Here is a 19293-nt window from a genome sequence, read left to right as displayed (position 1 = left end):
TACCTTCCAGCTATATATCCCACAGCTATTGAAGCCATAGAGGTCTGAGATACTTGTGGTGTCAGGAAGACTGCAGAAGACAGTAGAAGATGCCAGTGCGAAGTAACGGTTGTGTTGTGACGAGAACGCACTCGCGTTCAACTGAAACGCGACACAAAAAGAGGGCGACAGAAATCTAAACTAGAAGCTCATGACAGCTTTGGACCATTGATTTGTCCTTCAGCTCTGTGTGTTTTGTCACACTCAAGGAAGACCCTGATATAGTATAAAAAATGGAACTTCATTGCCTGCTACTCAAAATAAAAATTACTGGAGAAAACTGGAGCATGAGAGAGCGAGAGAGAGAGAGACAGAGAGAGCGAGAGACCAAGAGTTCTTAGGCAACCCAAATTACAACACCTTTCTATAATATTTGAGTTCTTGTTTAAATATGTCATTGTAAAGAAACTGTATTATTTGTCTCTTTGATCTTGGCAATGTCACGTTCAATCCAATAAAGCCCTTTGAATCAGAATTTTAGAGAGAGGCAGACACACACACACACACAAACACACACACACACACACACACACACGTCCGTGACATCCTATACTCCTGTAAGCGATACCACAGGAACAGATAGGTAACAGAGTCTCTGAGCTGCAGTCCTCAGAACACAAGCAGGTCACCGGTCGTTCACTCCCGTCGCATTCGCACCAGTGACATTGATTGATTGATTGTTTTCTTTCAAATTAATTATGTTGCCATTATTGACCGTCACAGGCAGCCAAGATTGCCTGTCTGTCTGTCCATCTATCTGTCTCCCCCGTCTGTATGTCTTCATCTGTCTGTCCGCCTGTCTGACTTCATTTCTACTTGGCTGTCTGTCTGTCTGTATGTCTGTCTGCCTGTCTGTCTGTATGTCTGTCTGCCTGCCTGTATGTCTCTCTGCCGATCTGTCTTTCTGCCTATCTTTCTATCTAACTGTCTGTCTGCCTGTCTGCAGGTGATTTACTGTTTTTCAGAATATAAACCCTCAGAGATCAATTACTAGATAACCCTTATTACTAGGTCCTGTCAGGTATCCACAAGTAAAGTAATTAGCGTTAATATTCTATGATACCATGCTTATTATGTTTCTTATGTTCATCTAAGCCAGGCTCGGTCCACACACACACAAATCCAAAGCTACTTTCCATGTCGTCATCATTGATTTTGTGTGTGTGTGTGTGTGTGTGCGTGTGTTGTGTGTGTGTTTGTGTGTTTGTGTGTGTGTGTGTGTGTGTGTGTGCATGTGCATGTGTGCTTTTGTGTTTGCATGCGTGAGCACACATGCTTTTCTAATCAGGCCACGATGTAATCACCTCTTGTGCAGCGCGTGCATTGACCACAGAGGTACAGCTGAACTAATTAAAACGATGGACAGCGTTGGCTCAGAAGGTCATTATTAGCTTTAAACACACGCTCCTAAATGGCTGCTGAATCAAAATGAAGCACAGATCCATACGGCACATGTTTCACACATAAGAGGCCCAATCTCATTGACCTTGTAGCGCTACCAGAACAACTGAATCCCCAAGTCCCCAAAACATTAACTTAATGAGCCACGAAAGCAGCGTTTTTGACTCACAGTTAGAGAGAGGGCTGGGTAGTAGCTGGGCAGAACGAGCCCGAGATTAAGACCTGTGAGCGACGGCATTTTCTATCCCAGAAAGGTTAATTACTGACGGATGTGTAGGGAAGGTGTGACAGCCTAGCCTGGTTGCAGGAGGGTCAGGGGGGAGGAAGAGTGAACAGGAAGAGAGGGATGAGGAGGAGGGGAGGGACACGAGGAGGGAGAGGATCAACGTGATGTTTCGTGGTGGTTGTGTTCAAACAAGGGAATATAGTGTTACAATAGCATAAAATTATGCTATATGCTAAAATGCTAAAAATGGGGTTAAATCTGTTTCAATCTCGTCTCGAGAAGCTGATGATCAGAGAGGAGAGGAGGAGAAGAGTAGAGAGGAAGGGAGGGAAGGGAAGAAGGAGGAGGGGTGGTAGCAGTCCTACCTCTGGACTCCAGGGTAGCTTCTGCTGGTGTTGGCTGAGGTACTTCCGGATGTGGTTGTAGTCTCTGCCGTCAGCAACGCCTCGTGACAGCAGCTCCTCCTCCTATGAAAGGGGAGAAGGCATGGGAGTCAGCACCAGTCCAGTAACACCATCATTGCAGAGAAAAAAGGAACCGCGATGTAGAGGCCGGGACACCAATTCCTAGGACTTGAATGTACAAAAATCGATCCATCCATCTCAGACACAGGCTTGCACACACACGAACACAGGTACACACAGCACAGACATCCCTTAAGAACATGGTAAATGGAGTGTGTTTGCCCAGAAGGCTTTAGTGATAAGACCATCCTCTTAACCACTTCCCCTTAATGCAGCCTCTTTTAACACTTTTACTTTCCTCCAGCCCGCTTCTCTCCCTCTACCAACAGGGATCCCAGGCAGACCCATAGTCTCCCCCTAATCTGGGCTTCACCCCTGGGGAAGCCGTTCTAGATCGAGCTGGTCCTGTGCGCTTGAATTTGTGGAGAATGGAAATTAAGGCATTGACTGGGCTGACAATAGGGGGATCAAGGCCCACCTGGGACCCCCTGTCGAGAGATGAAGGCACGAAAGGTTTTATAAGCTGCTCGGGATAAAAGTGTCAAATGGTTTAATGTCCCAAACCTTCAGTGAGAGAGAGAGAGAGATGGAGTGAGAGAGAGAGAGAGAGAGAGAGAGAGAGAGAGAGAGAGAGAGAGAGAAATAAAGAGAGAGATAAGAACATGAGAATGAGAGGGAGTAAAAAACAGACACAGCCAGAGAGAGAACGAGAGCGAGAGAAATTTTTTGTTGTCTGTTATAGTTTGAGGCCATATGAATAGGGCACTGAAAGACTTCTAGATCACAAAGATAGGAAGCTGCCTAACTCAAAGGCAAACACAGTCAGAGCACCTGACTATAAGCCTGTCACATTATTTAGCTCTCTCAGAGGACGGGAAAGAGTGTGTGATACACAGTGTGTGGATAAATATAAAGAAAGAGGGAGAGAGAGAGGGACGGATGGAGAGGGAGAGTGTGAGTGAGGGAGAGACAGAAAGAGATGGAGAGTTGGAGAGAAAATGTGAGCGAGAAAGAGACGGAAAGAGTATTCGAGCGAGGGAGAGACGGAGAGAGACAGAGAGGGAGAAAGAGAGCGCGGGCGAGAGAGAGAGAGAGAGAAAGAGAGAGTGTTGTGCACAATGAGAGTGAGCGAGCACGTGAGAGATAGAGAGAGGGACAGACAGAGAGAGAGTAGCTCACCACCGCAGAGACAATGTAGACAGGTTAAAAAAAGGACTGTTTGGTTGGGATGCAGTCAGGGTGAAAAAAGAAGATGAAAAGAGATGGAGAAGAAAGAGAGAGAACTGACAGACGCTAAAACATGGGTGACTTTTTAACCAATGGATGAGGAGTAAGACTCGGAGAGGGGTTGACACGGGACCACTCCGCCCCCCCCGCCCACACACACACACACACACACATATACACACACACACACACACACAGACATATACACACAAACACAGGCACAGACAGACACCCAAAAACACAAACACATACCCCAGTATATACAAAAACATGCACACGCACACAAACACATTCAAACACAAAAGGAACAAAATGTACCAAGGGTGTGAAAATCATAGATCTAAAAATAGTTCAGTACATTCAAGGCATTGTTCGAGGTTCAAAGGCAAAGCAAGCTATAGTCTAGCTGTGTCCAAGAACACACACCTTCTGAGGTCCTACTGAAGTCTAGGAATCTGTCCTGCAACATGTCTGTCTGTCTGGACCTGCTTATCCTTAGACGTGCATAACATTCTAGCATGAACAATGATAGGAATATTGATTCTATTCTAATCATTATTATAAATAAGTTATATTATATTGATGACCTGGGACCAATTGTGTTGCAGACATGCAACTCTCTACGCTTTGGTTGGGATTCAGTCTTAATTTATCTTAGTGCGGGTTAGGAGGATTAAAAAATAATTGTATTTGTGATTAGATACCAGTTCATTTCCTTCTGGATTCTGTTTCATCTACACTTCAGAAAAGCCCCCACAATGTTAATATCTAAGAGTAGTGACTGTGTGTCGAAATGTGTGTGTGTGTCTAAGTGTGTGTGTCTTGGCTCCACCAGTCGCCGTCGTGCAGTCATCCTCCATAAATCTTGTGACGGAGATGACAGAATTCATCATCTCATGCACCTTTGGGACTTTAATATATCACTTCCTATTGATTCCCATTGGTTGGTGAGGAGCGATGACAGATTTGAAACGCCCCATCAAACCTCGGTACTCCGGGCTTCATTTGCATTATTCAGTTGGCGGACGTCTTTAATTCTAGCACACACCGAGGGAATTCCGGAGGATTCCGGTAGCTGGTGGAAGCTTGTTTTGACTGTATGGTACGACCAGCTTTAGCGAGTAAACCTTCTCTATCCAGCCCATTTCTTTAGGCCTAAATGTATCCTACAAGGACTTTTGTATGATGAAGGCTGAACTGTAAATCTTCTAGATCAGAGGTCTTCAACAGGGGGTCCGCGGAGTTATTGCAGGGGGGTTGCGAAGGTTTTGGTTGATTAGACTTTTTTTTTTTATTCCCCTGCTGCAATTTTTTCCACAAATTGAAATGTCTTTAAATACACATTAACATGAATCCAACACACTAGGCGCGTTTACATGGACACTTCTGATCCGATTTCTACTCGTAATAGATCTATTCCTATCATGCGATCCGAATGTACAGTACATATGGCATTTACAAAAGTAAGCGTAAGCGTAAGTTCGTATGTCTCTTGCACACACCTGACACATCTGGACCGGCGGCGCCATTTTTATGTATTTGATTTTAATGAAAGCCCAGCAGGAGAGAGCTTTTCACTGCCTGCTCCTTCAATTAAGAAGGACAGCACAGCAACGTCAGTTTCTTGTCCGGTCTTTGTATCTACCCCCTCCTCCGCCGCTAACAATACATATTTCGAAGAAATTGCGCAGCCAAGACTGTTGGGAGAGAGAGAGTGCTGTTATGTAAGGGATAATGCAGGGCCCTCAAGTTTTGAACTGAGTTCAGAGCGAAATTTTGTCGGGGGGGGGGGGGTATATTAACATGTGACTGCATACAAATGTGTCCACAGACATGGTGACTAATGTATGATAGTAAGCATTATTGGCCCTTAACACTAATATTCAGAAACAACACTGCCTCAAAAGGCTATTGGCTTAAGCAACACCAGTAGAGGCATATACTTTTCCCTGAACATTTAGACGTTAAACTTTAAAAACATAATTATATATTTATGTGGCATTCAGTCCAATGCTGAAAATATATCTGTGGCATTCAGTAGGCCAATGCTGTGGTAAAGAGTGTAAAGTATGACCAAGTGTTTCTTTCTGTTCAATAGATAGAACTTTATCAATCCCCTGTAGGAGAAATTTGTTAATGTTTGTCCCTATAAAAGAATAATGGTAAAAAAATATGTACAAAACATGTCGGTAACTAAGTCAGTCAAACCGTCCAATCTGAAGGCTCTACTTAACCACTCCCCCTCATCACTTCCACCAATGCAAAGCGAACAGGAGTAGGGGAGGTCGTAGCCTAACTAGTTTGTGAACGACCCAGAGAAACGCAACGCAAATTCAATGTGAACACATATGAGGCTTTAATAAAATCCTGGACGATTTTAAAATTCCGCCACACATTTTTTTTAAAGTGTCTCAAAAACAGGGCATGTCCGGGCAAAAGATGACGTCTGGTTACCCTATTTTAAACCCATTTGATTCCTACTTGTTCCACTGTTAAAGGGGACATATCATACCACCAGGTGTGAGTGTGATTAGCCATTACAAGCCGTTTTCAAAATGTGCAGCATTGTGACATCACAGGTGGGCGTGTCCACCTAGATGTGTGACGGATAGATGAGCAGTGTCTACTGGGTAGGCTGGTAGACTGATCTATCCAGCACACATCTAGATGGACACGCCCACTTGTGATGTCACAATGCTGCACATTTTCAAACCTGCTTGTAATGGCTAATCACACTCACACCTGGTAGTATGATATGTCCCCTTTAAACAGCGGCCCAAATTGGTGAGCGCTATCCTGGTAATTTCTCTGCGTGAGAAATACGAGCGTGTGCATGGGTTGAATTGCGTGTGTCTCACGCCGAATGCGTGAGACTTGAGAGCCCTGATAATGTACAGAACGCCGGTCATTATCGGGAAAATAAGCGATCAGCAGAGAAAGTCTGCCAAAGACGTTGACGTCGCTTAGCAACCGGACACGCTGGGGTTGATAAGTTACCGGACTACTTGCGGAGTGTTAAGAAAGACATGAATCAGGCAAAAGATGACACTTACAAGCATCACTAATTTTCGTTTCCACATTTATGTTTTAAAAATGTCAATTCGCATAACTTGATGTGAATGCATGATTACATGCAATTGACAGACATTGTTGATCTTGGCAGGTATCAGTTTATTATGTTATGTTATGTTTATGAATGTCAGTGGCATGGCCACCCTTCTCACTGTACCTTGCACATGTTTAAAATAAAAACATGAATATATGAACCTGTGTATTATTTGAATATCTTAGTATTGAATGCAAAATAACAAGGTACATTTATACATGGCACTATAGGACCAGTTTAATATAAAACACAATTTTATACAATATATAAGTAGGGGGTCCCCGCTCCATCTCTCCATCAGTTTGGGGGTCCTTGGCCTGGAAAACGTTGAAGACCCCTGTTCTAGATAACATTTACAACTTAACAGTTAAAGATAGACAAAGATAGCCTTGCTCAACGACCCTTAACAAATATACAGTAACGTTATAAAATCGGACCACATTAGTTCAGTAACTCGAAAGAATCGCCCCAGTGTTCTTTCAATTTCAAGATGGCCAACATCACGCGCATGGCACACAAACCACCCTGTTGGTCAAGGAGTGTACTGCAGACTATCGCTATGTGACGCACAAGTAAAGGCTCGGGAAATAAACTCGAGGTTACTGTGGGCAAAGAAAATGGTCTCCAAAATACAAACAGCCACAACACACAGACAGAAGTAGGAGTATATAAAACAATATTATAAAATATCGTTGATAATTATTGTATGATTCATGTCCTTTTTTGGAAACAGCTTCAACTATTTTCATAATGTTCGCTCTAATGATGCAATAGCAAACGTTTCACATTCGATTTAATTTAATAAAGCTCTTAGTGTTCTTCTATTAATGAGTTAAAGTGTTGAGTTAGTAGTATTTAGTTAGTTTCTTAGAGTAGTATTTAGTTAAGTACTAAACATTAAGTATCACAAGGTTTGACTGTGCAAGTAATCAGAGCTTATATAATCAGAATGCATAATATGAACATAATATTACAGAATGTGAAATAATAATAAATTCAAGCTGGGTTTCCACTTATCCACATATCCGCATATGATTTATGCTTTTGAGTGTCATCCATCATCAAATCTTTTTAATAATCCAATCTAGCTGTCATCGACCAAGCCCTTGCTGAAAATGTCAATGTAATTAGTAATGCCACAATAACCTGATATTCCCTGATTGCATCAGTTGTCCCATTTTCAATAAAACGGATACACAAGGAACATCATCCATTTCCACAAGTGTTATACCACTCTCATTTTCCCGCATTAATTCCCATTATAATATTAGGAATATCGTCTCATTGATAAAATGGCTTTTGATTCTGTGGTCATTAGTAATATGCTCATCGTTTCAAGATGTACACCCCTTGGCTGAGACAATATTATGAATAAAAGATTCCATTGGGGCCGGCCGGGAAATAACAAGCAAGAGCGATGATTCCACCGCTCTAATTAATAATCTCAATCTTATCGTTTGTCTCATATTGCCTTGTTGACGATCGCCGGTCTGACTGACTGAGTGATTTAGATTCAGAGCGTGGCTCCTGGAGGCATCAGGGAGAGAAAGAGAGAAGAAGTCTGAGCTCCTCCACTGGCGGACATGTCTGAAACCAACTGTTTATGTCCGTGCGTGTATAGGGCTGATTGATTACCTGTCACAATGTCCACATGATCGCATAATTTCCCCCCCAGCGACCCAATTATCTATCAAAATACCAGTTTATTCATCCATCGCTCAATCTGTCATTCCACATCATTTCACTCTCCATTCCTTCATTCATTCCTCGATCAATCCCTCCATCCACCCATCCATCCTCCTTTTTTTCCATTCATTATCCACCCGTCCGACCATCCGTCCAGCCGCCCCCTCCGAACACCCTTCCATCCACCACGGGCCATCCCGACTCCCCCCGTGAACGTTAACTTCCTGTCGGCCATTGTTCACCGAGCAGCCCAATCGGGGACCTCGCTGATCCCAGCCCGAGGAGAGCGACGAGGGACGTGCCCGCGAATACCGATGAGAGTAATTAATTTCCCTTGTCAAGCGCAAACACGGCCCAGGCAGAGCCAAAAGAAGATAGAGAGATGAGGAGAGAGAAAACGACAGAATCCAAATCCTCTGCTGCAAGGCTTGACCTGTGTGTGTGCGTGTGCGTGCGTGTTTGTACCTGCGTGCGTGTGTGGCCCAGACAGCACCCGTAAATCAATTATCTCTCTAAATCCTGTGTGACCTGCAGTTTTAAAGTGAACGAGAGCAGAGAAGAGGAACCATCTCTTTTCACCTGAGAGCTACAGCATGTAACACATAACAACAAGCATAGTGAAGGAACCAAGAACACAATGACTATATCTGTACCCTGCTCCGATCCTTCATATGTGTTCCCATGTCCATTCATCATTCATTGTTGTTTGTTAGGAATAATTTGGGATCCATCAGTCTTACTATGTTATAGCAGAACTGATCCAGCAGTCCTACTATGTTATAGCAGAACCTCTGATCTACAATAGCAGTCCTACTGTGTTAAAGCAGAACTGAACCAGCTCCCCTACTGTGTTACAGCAGAACCTCTGGTCCAGCAGTCCTACTGCGTTACAGAATAACATCTGGGGGAGACGGCACTGAGCCTTTGGGAAACCAAACACAGAAGGTTGCCTTGATCCCTGTGACCGAAATTCAACATATTTGCGCATAGTAGACCAAGCTTCAGAAGGGGACTCCTACAGTGGCCTGTCTGCACAGTGTTGATCTGAAACCTTTAGACACTTCTTCATAGTTCTTCTTCATAGTTCTACTGGTGGACGAGATTGTGTTTGACGATGAAGCGCTCACAGATCACTGCTTCAAGCTGGGATGTAAAGCGAAATATGAAGCAAAACAAAAAGAAACACCCATTCGCCCAGATTTGAGGTCTTCTGCCATCAGACTCTAAATCAAAGTTTTAAAGTCTGACTTTAGGGGCAAATCTGGAACAGATCACTAAAAGCAAAGACACATTTTCGATAAAAAAGGGATTGCCGATTCAACCATCGTAGCCGTAGCACCGGGCATCACTAAAACATCCGGTCCAGATATAATTAGTCAAGAACGACTTTGTGCCTGTTCTGCCTAAGACCCTTTAACGCCATGAGACAAATAAAGTAGGAGGAGAGTGTGTAAAGTGCCCTCATGACAATCCATAGTTTTTATTTGTTAATAAAACCTTGGCAAAAATCGATTCAAAATCAGGGAAGCGATATTGCTCATGTTTACACACATGCTGACGGCGCACCCACGCTAAACGCAGAACCGGTAAAACAAAGTCATCCTCACTAATTATATAAGTTCCGTAGGTTCAAGTAAAGCCCCAAGAGATTTTTATGATGGTTAATCCCCCAGACCGCTACGGTCCTTAAACCGACGTCGACAGCTCTTAGGTGTCCTCTCTCTTCTGAAGGTAATATGGATGGTTCCAGATCGGTGCCTCCCCTCATTGCTTTACTTAGAACGTGACATTTACCTGAGGTTAGACACAGGCACTTTCCATTCCACACTTGTTTGGCCTTTGAATTTCTTTCTCCGGGTCACTAACTCAGACAGTTTAGGCAGGCGAGCTCCCGACACTGGATGGAAAAAACATTGGAAGCACTAGCAAGATAGCCTCTTGTCTCTCAAGGGTGATATTCTAAAAGATGAGATATAACAAAACCCTATAGCTTCTCAGCAGGGCTTCAATAACGGTCGCTACATCCATGCCTCAAACAGCTCTGGGTGGACAGATTTAGACTACAGAAAAGCAGGGAGAGGAGGGGGAGGAGGTCTGGGGAAGGAGAGTGGGACCAGAGACAGAGAATGGTGCATTGATGGAGCGATGCAGGCATGAAGAGAGACAACACAGAAAAATAAAGGGAAAAAACAAGACAGACGCGCCAGGGAGAGCTGTGTGTGTGAGCAAGAGACAGTGTGAGAGTGAACAACGCAGGACAATTAAGTACATACTCATAAAGAACAATCTAAAAGGCTCAGCTTGATGGAGATAATCTTCACAAACAGGCGTCGTGAGCGTGTGGAAACGTGACCACCGATCACTCACATGTCCTCAGAGCAGGATGGCTCAACAGCGCTCAGACGAAGGGATGGAGAGGATGAGGAGGAGCAGGTGACAAACAGCAAGTGATTGGATGGTCTAAGGCAGTGGATCTCGGTAGGCATGTGTACCCCTGGGTGCTCTGTGAAAGATGAAGTTGATACGAGGAACACATCTGAAAATAGGTATTTTTCAATGTTTTAATGTTGCCTGTGAACCACCATGATTCTGAATACTGGCTGTAGTGTATTGTTAAATCTTTTCAATATGAGCAAATCAATTTCACTTCAAAGGGGTACTTGGCTGAAGACATGTCTGTGTATGTTAAAAAAAATAATTGACAACCACTATTCTAAGGGGTGTCCACATATAAATGTTGCATTGGATAACCTTTTGAATTACAACAAAAACTAAAAAAATATTCATTAATTCCCATGGTGAGGGAGGTATGTGGTGTGGGATTCCGTTTAAAATGTTCCCCTTTGTATCGAAAACACTATATGAACCGTGCAATACAGCCATACCGTGTTAAAGTCTACACTGTGTCCGTGTCGTATAACATGAACATACATTTCACATTAACATTAAGGGCATTTAGCAAATGCTTTTATCCAAAGCAACTTAGAATAAGTACATTTGTCAGAAGGAAGAGAAACAACAATATATCTCTGTTTGTAGGATGTTCATAGAACCAAGGGCCAATCACTTACAGTTGTTAGGTTAACCCATTCCCGTACACAACAAAGATAGCTAAGATAAGACGCTAAACAATGCTAAGTACTATTATTAAGTACAAGGACGTAGAACATACAACAAGTGTGTAAGAGGGTTGTGGGGGGGGGGGGGGGGGGGGGGGGGGGGGGGGGGGGTTAGGGGGGAAGGCTATGCAGAGTCTACTCTGAACTATTGAGTTTTGATTGGGTCCACTTCATTTCCTTACGCTGACCTCGAGACCTCCATCTTAGCACCACAGCACCATTATGTTCAGACGGGGTGCTCAGACATTGCCCTTGAGATAGTTTATCCTCAGAGGACTTCAGCCTTGTGTCCGCCCGCTACTCCTCGAACACTTACACGAAGACATGCTGGAAAAACATCTAACAGACCAATCCATGCCCTCATAAAACCAGTTTGTCAATTCACAAGACAAACGGCTATGCCTTGTTGGATTATGTGTCGGGCATTCAGCCAACTCACATCGGACCTTCTACGTTTAAGGAGACAGTGGTTTGTCCACATTTATCGGTATCCGCTTAAGTCCGAGCCGTGAACTTGGCCTACGGATCGGGAATAGACAGTCGATACACTGAATCACATGCAGTGGAGAAGCATGCGTAGGGACGAGCAAAAAACACTAGCCTACAGGACTCTGAATCTTCCTCAAACTAAAGGAGGAACATCTATCGAGTGCGGCAGGAGACACGTCCAAACCCCCACAACTTATTCAGCGCATCCGTACTCCTAATGCCTTGATAACCTGTTTTTCATGGGGAAGTGTAAATCAATGTACAATGTGTGACGAAAGAAGGAAAAAATGAGAGAGAGAAAAATAAGTGTTTTAAATTATATATTAACTTCTGGTTCAAACTGGGGACAACCGTCACACTGTGTGTCCGGGAGAAACCCAGTGGGGGACCAGATATTTATATTTGATGTCACAGTTTAGTAGAAAGCTTCACACAACTGTCGCGACCCGACGGCAGACTTTCCGCCAGGTTCTGGTCCTTTCCAACCCCACTTAACCCCCTTTCAGAACAAATCACGGATCAGAACAGGAGATATCAGGTCAAAACAGATCACAGATCGGAACAGGATATCACAGATCTGAACAGGAGACCACAGATCATAACAGGAGATCACAGATCAGAACAGGAGACCACAGATCTGAACAGGAGACCACAGATCAGAACAGGAGACCACAGATCTGAACCGGAGATCACAGATCAGAACAGGAGATCACAGATCAGAACAGGAGATCACAGATCAGAACAGGAGACCACAGATCTGAACCGGAGATCACAGATCAGAACAGGTGATCACAGATCAGAACAGGAGATCACAGATCTGAACAGGAGATCACAGATCAGAATATGAGATCAGAGATAAGTAAAGGAGATCACAGATCAGAACGGGAGATCACAGATTAGAATGGAAGATCACAGACCAGAACAGGAGATCACAAATCAGAAAAGGTGATGACAGATCAGAACAGATCACTGATCAGAAAAGGCCACAGATCATAACAGGAGATCACAGATCAGAACGGGAGATCACAGATCAGAACGGGAGATCTCAGATCAGAACAGGAGATCGCATATCAGACCAGACCCCAGGTCAAAACAGGACATCACAGATCAGAACAGGAAATCCCAGATCGGAACAGGAGATCACAGATCAGAACAGGTGATCACAGATCAGAACAGGAGATCTCAGATCAGAACAGAAGTTCCAAGCCATGGTCTCGCTGCGTCTCTGAATCAGCCCTTGGAAAGTGTACATGGTAACGCGCTGAAGTTGCCATCACAACACTTTTAGCACAGAAAATGAAATGATGAAAAATGAATCGGGTCGATGCTACATTAAGTGTGTGTTCAAATTTGTGTTTAATCTGTTCATTGCAGACTACAGCTACCCTGCCTCTTTATTGAGTAAGTGCCAGACAACAAGACCTATTGGTGCAATCAATAGGGAATTGTTTTCCTCTGTATTTTACTTTTGTCTTTCAGCAACATTAACAGTAAATTACTGAATAAAATGCACGACACTAAATAAAGGATGCCAGGTCTCAGGGAAGTAGCTTGGACCACCGTCGTCTTTCGCTCGTTTGAATGCCGTGCTCCACATCTACCACAGCACTTTAAAATGATGCCTTCAACGTTAAAGCTAGGGTAGGCAATTCATTTCAGATGCATTTTTGTCATTCCAGAAGGCTATGCAGACCTATGCTAAGCTAGCGAGCTAGGATTGTGTTTTGGGGGTGTGGCTTTGGAGGTTGGCCTGACGGGCGGGGTTGGATTTTTTTTGGTTGGATACTTTTCAAATCTAGCTTACTCTGGATGTTTTTTCCACTCTGCTTACCCTAGCTTTAAAAAAAAATCCCATCCCAATGTGAGACTCAAATGCTCATCTCAAATACGACTATCATATACGAGTATCTATACGAGTTGATATCCTTCTATTGTTACAGCTAGGAAGACGGAGCCTGTGGGTTGGCTGCCCCCACTTTGTTGAAGTCTTGCCTTCGGCAAATCGCAACGCTGGGTCAAATACCCCTTCTCAAAGAGTGTGAAGGCCAAACATTACACCCATGGGACAACCAATCAATTATTAACTGACTTGTTATCTGTTCTTGTTTTTGTTTCTCCACCTTACTTGTAAAATGCCTCGGGCTATAAAGGTGCTATAGGAATATAATTTAGTATTATCCTTAGGATTTTCTCATCACATCAGCAGGAAAACCTTTTGACCTGCCCTTGGTCAGCACTCTGTCCACAGAGGCGTGGTTGAGGTTGAAGCTGCAGGCGGAGGCCATCGACGAGAGAAAAACTCCACATTCACAGAAATGAGAGCGACTATTTCCGTCTCTCTGCGTGCATTTTTCATGTTAGCGGCGCCGCGGCGGACAATAGGGTAAGGGATGGGTGGGCGGGGGGGGCGATAGCAGAGTGATGGAGGCGGTGGCTTTGACTCGCTGGCTGGAGGATGGATGGGGGCTGGGGTGAATACAAAGGGGGAGACAACCTACACAGGGCGAGGGGGGGGGGGGGGGGTGAGAGAGAGAGAGAGAGAGGGAGAGAGAATGAAACGTGTGTGTGTGTGTTATACATGACTGATGGCCCCCCGGGCACACGGCGTTACCAGTCCTTGTCTATGAATGTGATATCTTCGCCCAGCAGGTGTGCGTGCGTGCATGAGTTTTATCGATCAGGCCCCAGGACACTGCTCTGGGTATTGGCCAATACAGCCAGCGTGTGTTGACACCAGCTGGGAGGCCCGGGACACACACCTGGGTCGATGCGCTCTGAACCGCGCCCCGGGGCCACTCACACATAGCCCTCCCTCTGGGCCTTCTGGTCCACATCACACACGACTGACCAATTATTCACCGGGAAAAAAAGATCGGAATTCGGAATCCAATTCCAAATTACACGGAGGTTGTAAATCGGTAAGCATATACAGTGGGGCAAAAAAGTATTTAGTCAGCCACCAATTGTGCAAGTTCTCCCACTTAAAAAGACGAGAGAGGCCTGTAATTTTCATCATAGGTAAACCTCAGCTATGAGAGACAAAATGAAAAAAAAAAATCCAGAAAATCACATTGTCTGATTTTTAAAGAATTTATTTGCAAATTATGGTGGAAAATAAGTATTTGGTCACCTACAAACCAGCAAGATTTCTGGCTGTCACAGACCTGTAACTTCTTCTTTAAGAGGCTCCTCTGTCCTCCATTCGTTTCCTGTATTAATGGCACCTGTTTGAACTCCTTATCAGTATAAAAGACACCTGTCCACAACCTCAAACAGTCACACTCCAAACTCCACTATGGCCAAGACCAAAGAGCTGTCAAAGGACACCAGAAACACAATTGTAGACCTGCACCAGGCTGGGAAGTCTGAATCTGCAATAGGTAAGCAGCTTGGTGTGAAGAAATCAACTGTGGGAGCAATTATTAGGAAATGGAATACATACAAGACCACTGATAATCTTCCTCGATCTGGGGCTCCACGCAAGATCTCACCCTGTGGGGTCAAAATGATCACAAGAACGGTGAACAAAAATCCCAGAACCACACGGGGGGACCTAGTGAATGACCTCCAGAGAGCTGGGACCAAAGTAACAAAGGCTACCATCACTAACACACTACACCGCCAGGGACTCAAATCCTGCAGTGCCAGACGTGTCCCCCTGCTAAAGCCAGTGCATGTCCGGGCCCGTTTGAAGTTTGCTAGAAAGCATTTGGATGATCCAGAACAGGATTGGGAGAATGTCATATGGTCAGATGAAACCAAAATATAACTTTTTGGTAAAAACTCAACTCGTCGTGTTTGGAGGAGAGAGAATGCTGAGTTGCATCCAAAGAACACCATACCTACAGTGAAGCATGGGGGTGGAAACATCATGCTTTGGGGCTGTTTTTCTGTCAAGGGAGCAGGACGTCTGATCCGTGTGACGGAAAGAATGAATGGGGCCATGTATCGTGAGATTTTGAGTGAAAACCTCCTTCCATCAGCAAGGGCACTGAAGATGAAACGTGGCTGGGTCTTTCAGCATGACAATGACCCCAAACACACGGCCCGGGCAACGAAGGAGTGGCTTCGTAAGAAGCATTTCAAGGTCCTGGAGTGGCCTAGCCAGTCTCCAGATCTCAACCCCATAGAAAATCTTTGGAGGGAGTTGAAAGTCTGTGTTGCCCAGCGAAGGCCCCAAAACATCACTGCTGTAGAGGAGATCTGCATGGAGGAATGGGCCAAAATATCAGCAGCAGTGTGTGAAAATCTTGTAAAGACTTACAGAAAACGTTTGACCTCTGTCATTGCCAACAAAGGGCATGTAACAAAGTATTGAGATGACCTTTTGTTTTTGACCAAATGCTTATTTTCCACCATAATTTGCAAATAAATTCTTTAAAAATCAGACAATGTGATTTTCTAGATTTTTTTTTTTCATTTTGTCTCTCATAGCTGAGGTGTTTAGTCAGCCTCCAATTGTGCAAGTTCTCCCACTTAAAAAGATGAGAGGCCTGTAATTTTCACCATAGGTATACCTCAGCTATGAGAGACAAAATGAAAAAAGAAAATCTAGAAAATCACTGTCTGATTTTTAAAGAATTTATTTGCAAATTATGGTGGAAAATGGTCAATGGTCAATAACAAAAGGTCATCTCAATACTTTGTTACATGCCCTTTGTTGGCAATGACCGAGGTCAAATGTTTTCTGTAAGTCTTTACAAGGTTTTCACACACTGCTGCTGGTATTTTGGCCCATTCCTCCATGCAGATCTCCTCTAGAGCAGTGATGTTTTTGGGCCACACGGACTTTCAACTCCCTCCAAAGATTTTCTATGGGGTTGAGATCTGGAGACTGGCTAGGCCACTCCAGGACCTTGAAATGCTTCTTACGAAGCCACTCCTTCGTTGCCCGGGCCGTGTGTTTGGGGTCATTGTCATGCTGAAAGACCCAGCCACGTTTCATCTTCAGTGCCCTTGCTGATGGAAGGAGGTTTTCACTCAAAATCTCACGATACATGGCCCCATTCATTCTTTCCGTCATACGGATCAGACGTCCTGGTCCCTTGGCAGAAAAACAACCCCAAAGCATGATGTTTCCACCCCCATGCTTCACTGTAGGTATGGTGTTCTTTGGATGCAACTCAGCATTCTTTCTCCTCCAAACACGACGAGTTGAGTTTTTACCAAAAAGTTATATTTTGGTTTCATCTGACCATATGACATTCTCCCAATCCTGTTCTGGATCATCCAAATGCTCTCTAGCAAACTTCAAACGGGCCCGGACATGCACTGGCTTTAGCAGGGGGACACGTCTGGCACTGCAGGATTTGAGTCCCTGGCGGCGTAGTGTGTTAGTGATGGTAGCCTTTGTTACTTTGGTCCCAGCTCTCTGGAGGTCATTCACTAGGTCCCCCCGTGTGGTTCTGGGATTTTTGTTCACCGTTCTTGTGATCATTTTGACCCCACAGGGTGAGATCTTGCGTGGAGCCCCAGATCGAGGGAGATTATCAGTGGTCTTGTATGTATTCCATTTCCTAATAATTGCTCCCACAGTTGATTTCTTCACACCAAGCTGCTTACCTATTGCAGTTTCAGACTTCCCAGTCTGGTGCAGGTCTACAATTGTGTTTCTGGTGTCCTTTGACAGCTCTTTGGTCTTGGCCATAGTGGAGTTTGGAGTGTGACTGTTTGAGGTTGTGGACAGGTGTCTTTTATACTGATAAGGAGTTCAAACAGGTGCCATTAATACAGGTAACAAGTGGAGGACAGAGGAGCCTCTTAAAGAAGAAGTTACAGGTCTGTGACAGCCAGAAATCTTGCTGGTTTGTAGGTGACCAAATACTTATTTTCCACCATAATTTGCAAATAAATTCTTAAAAAATCAGACAATGTGATTTTCTGGATTTTTTTTTTTCATTTTGTCTCTCATAGCTGAGGTTTACCTATGATGAAAATTACAGGCCTCTCTCGTCTTTTTAAGTGGGAGAACTTGCACAATTGGTGGCTGACTAAATACTTTTTTGCCCCACTGTATATATATATATATATATATATATATATATATATATACAGTATACATAGAAACTCTCTGCTGGAGTTTGATATTAAAGGTACAATAAACACATGTCTAAGTTTAAAGTGGTCTTAAACACATTCTGTCAGGTAGGCGATAACTTTAAGGCTACAGCGAATCTCTCTGACTGCAGCAGCGAAGAGAAACCTGGAGTTGAGTTTTATCAATGACTCTGGTTTTGAAAGGGAGGGCGGGGTTCGGAGAGCGAGGGGTTCGGAGAAGAATTTTTTTCTTTTTTTCCCTAACACCAGATCAAGCTCTAAATCGCAAATCTTGCATATTGTCGGCTACCCTCAAATAGAGAACAAGCACACATTTGATTGTTCCTTCAAACATGAGCAATCAAACAGGACGAACCAAACCCAGGCTGCCGGGGTCACTCATGTGCACAGAACCCATGGATGAAAGTGATTGGATATCAAACACTCAACATGAACACGTCAGCTCGTACTGGGAGCCCAGCATGGGGGGGGGTCTGTGATGGATTGTGAGGCACGGAGCACGCCCCTCTCTGACGGTCTGACGTCTTCATAATAAACAGGCTGGATTCAGCCTTCAGTACGGCTTAATACTGCCCCTCATCGCTCTGGAGGAGGGGTGGAGGAGCTCTGACAAGGGGACGGGGGGAGGGGAATGGAGCGGAGGAGGGTACAAGGGTAGTGAAGGAGGGGACAAGGGGAGGGGACGAGGGGAGTGGAGGTGACTAGGTGACGAGGGTAGTGGAGGAGGGATGAGGACGAAGGGATGAGGTGAGGTGATGAGGGGACAGCGTGCCACTGTGGGCTCTGTCTGTGAGGTCTGATTGGACTGGATGGGATTTGACAGCAGGCAGCTGGCAGCCAGAAAGAGACAGACACTCAGCTGTCAATCATGCTTGACCCCTTGGTGGTGGTAATGACCTTATCAGAGCCAGGCTGAGATGGACTCCGGCGGAGACGGACGGACGGACGGTTTGCTGACAAAACATGGTCGACACTCAGGGATGAGCAAAGCCTGGCTGACCTTTTACAAGCCAACAGAAATGAATCCCAGAAGATCACGAACTCCAGAGTAAACCAGTGAAGTAAACTTTGCCGCTTGTGGTTAGGAGAAAGGCCTTCAATCCATTCATCATGCTTTAATATTTGAATGCAATTGTTGATATCATTCTATACCCCTCGCTTTATTCTAATTATGCCTTGTGTGTTTTTTGTTTTGTGCTGCTGTGAAGCCTTCATTTCCCCTTGAGATGAAGAATGGGCCGATCCATCTCTGTTTGGGGTGTGATGTGATGATATATGGGGTGTGCTGGTGTGTTATTGCACGGCTTTGTGGGATTGAAGTGCATTTGTTTGCAATTTTCTGTACAGCTCGTCCGCACCTTCACAACGACAAACAGGTAGTGTGTGCAAATACAAGTGAATGTCAGATATTTCACCATCTGTGGAGAACACTACATTTATTTGTATGGATAGATAGAGAGAGAGAGAGAGAGAGAGAGA

The 19293-nt window shown here is 44.4% G+C and overlaps 1 protein-coding gene across 1 annotated transcript in view; it reads right to left on the bottom strand.

The window, feature by feature from the left end:
- The window catches only part of b4galnt4a (beta-1,4-N-acetyl-galactosaminyl transferase 4a), a gene marked incomplete at its 5' end in the record, with an annotated part of 135192 nt that overhangs the window by 56360 nt on the left and 59539 nt on the right, over positions 1-19293 (bottom strand). The window contains one exon of the mRNA XM_079742802.1: positions 2032-2133. Coding sequence (XP_079598928.1) covers positions 2032-2133 — 102 coding nt within the window. The remainder of the gene's footprint in view (positions 1-2031; positions 2134-19293) is intronic.

Source organism: Pollachius pollachius (assembly GCF_949987615.1).
Source record: "Pollachius pollachius genome assembly, chromosome: 9".
NCBI lineage: Eukaryota > Metazoa > Chordata > Actinopteri > Gadiformes > Gadidae > Pollachius > Pollachius pollachius.
The sequence above is the reverse complement of the archived record's forward strand: the minus strand, read 5'-3'. Positions and strand labels throughout refer to the sequence as shown.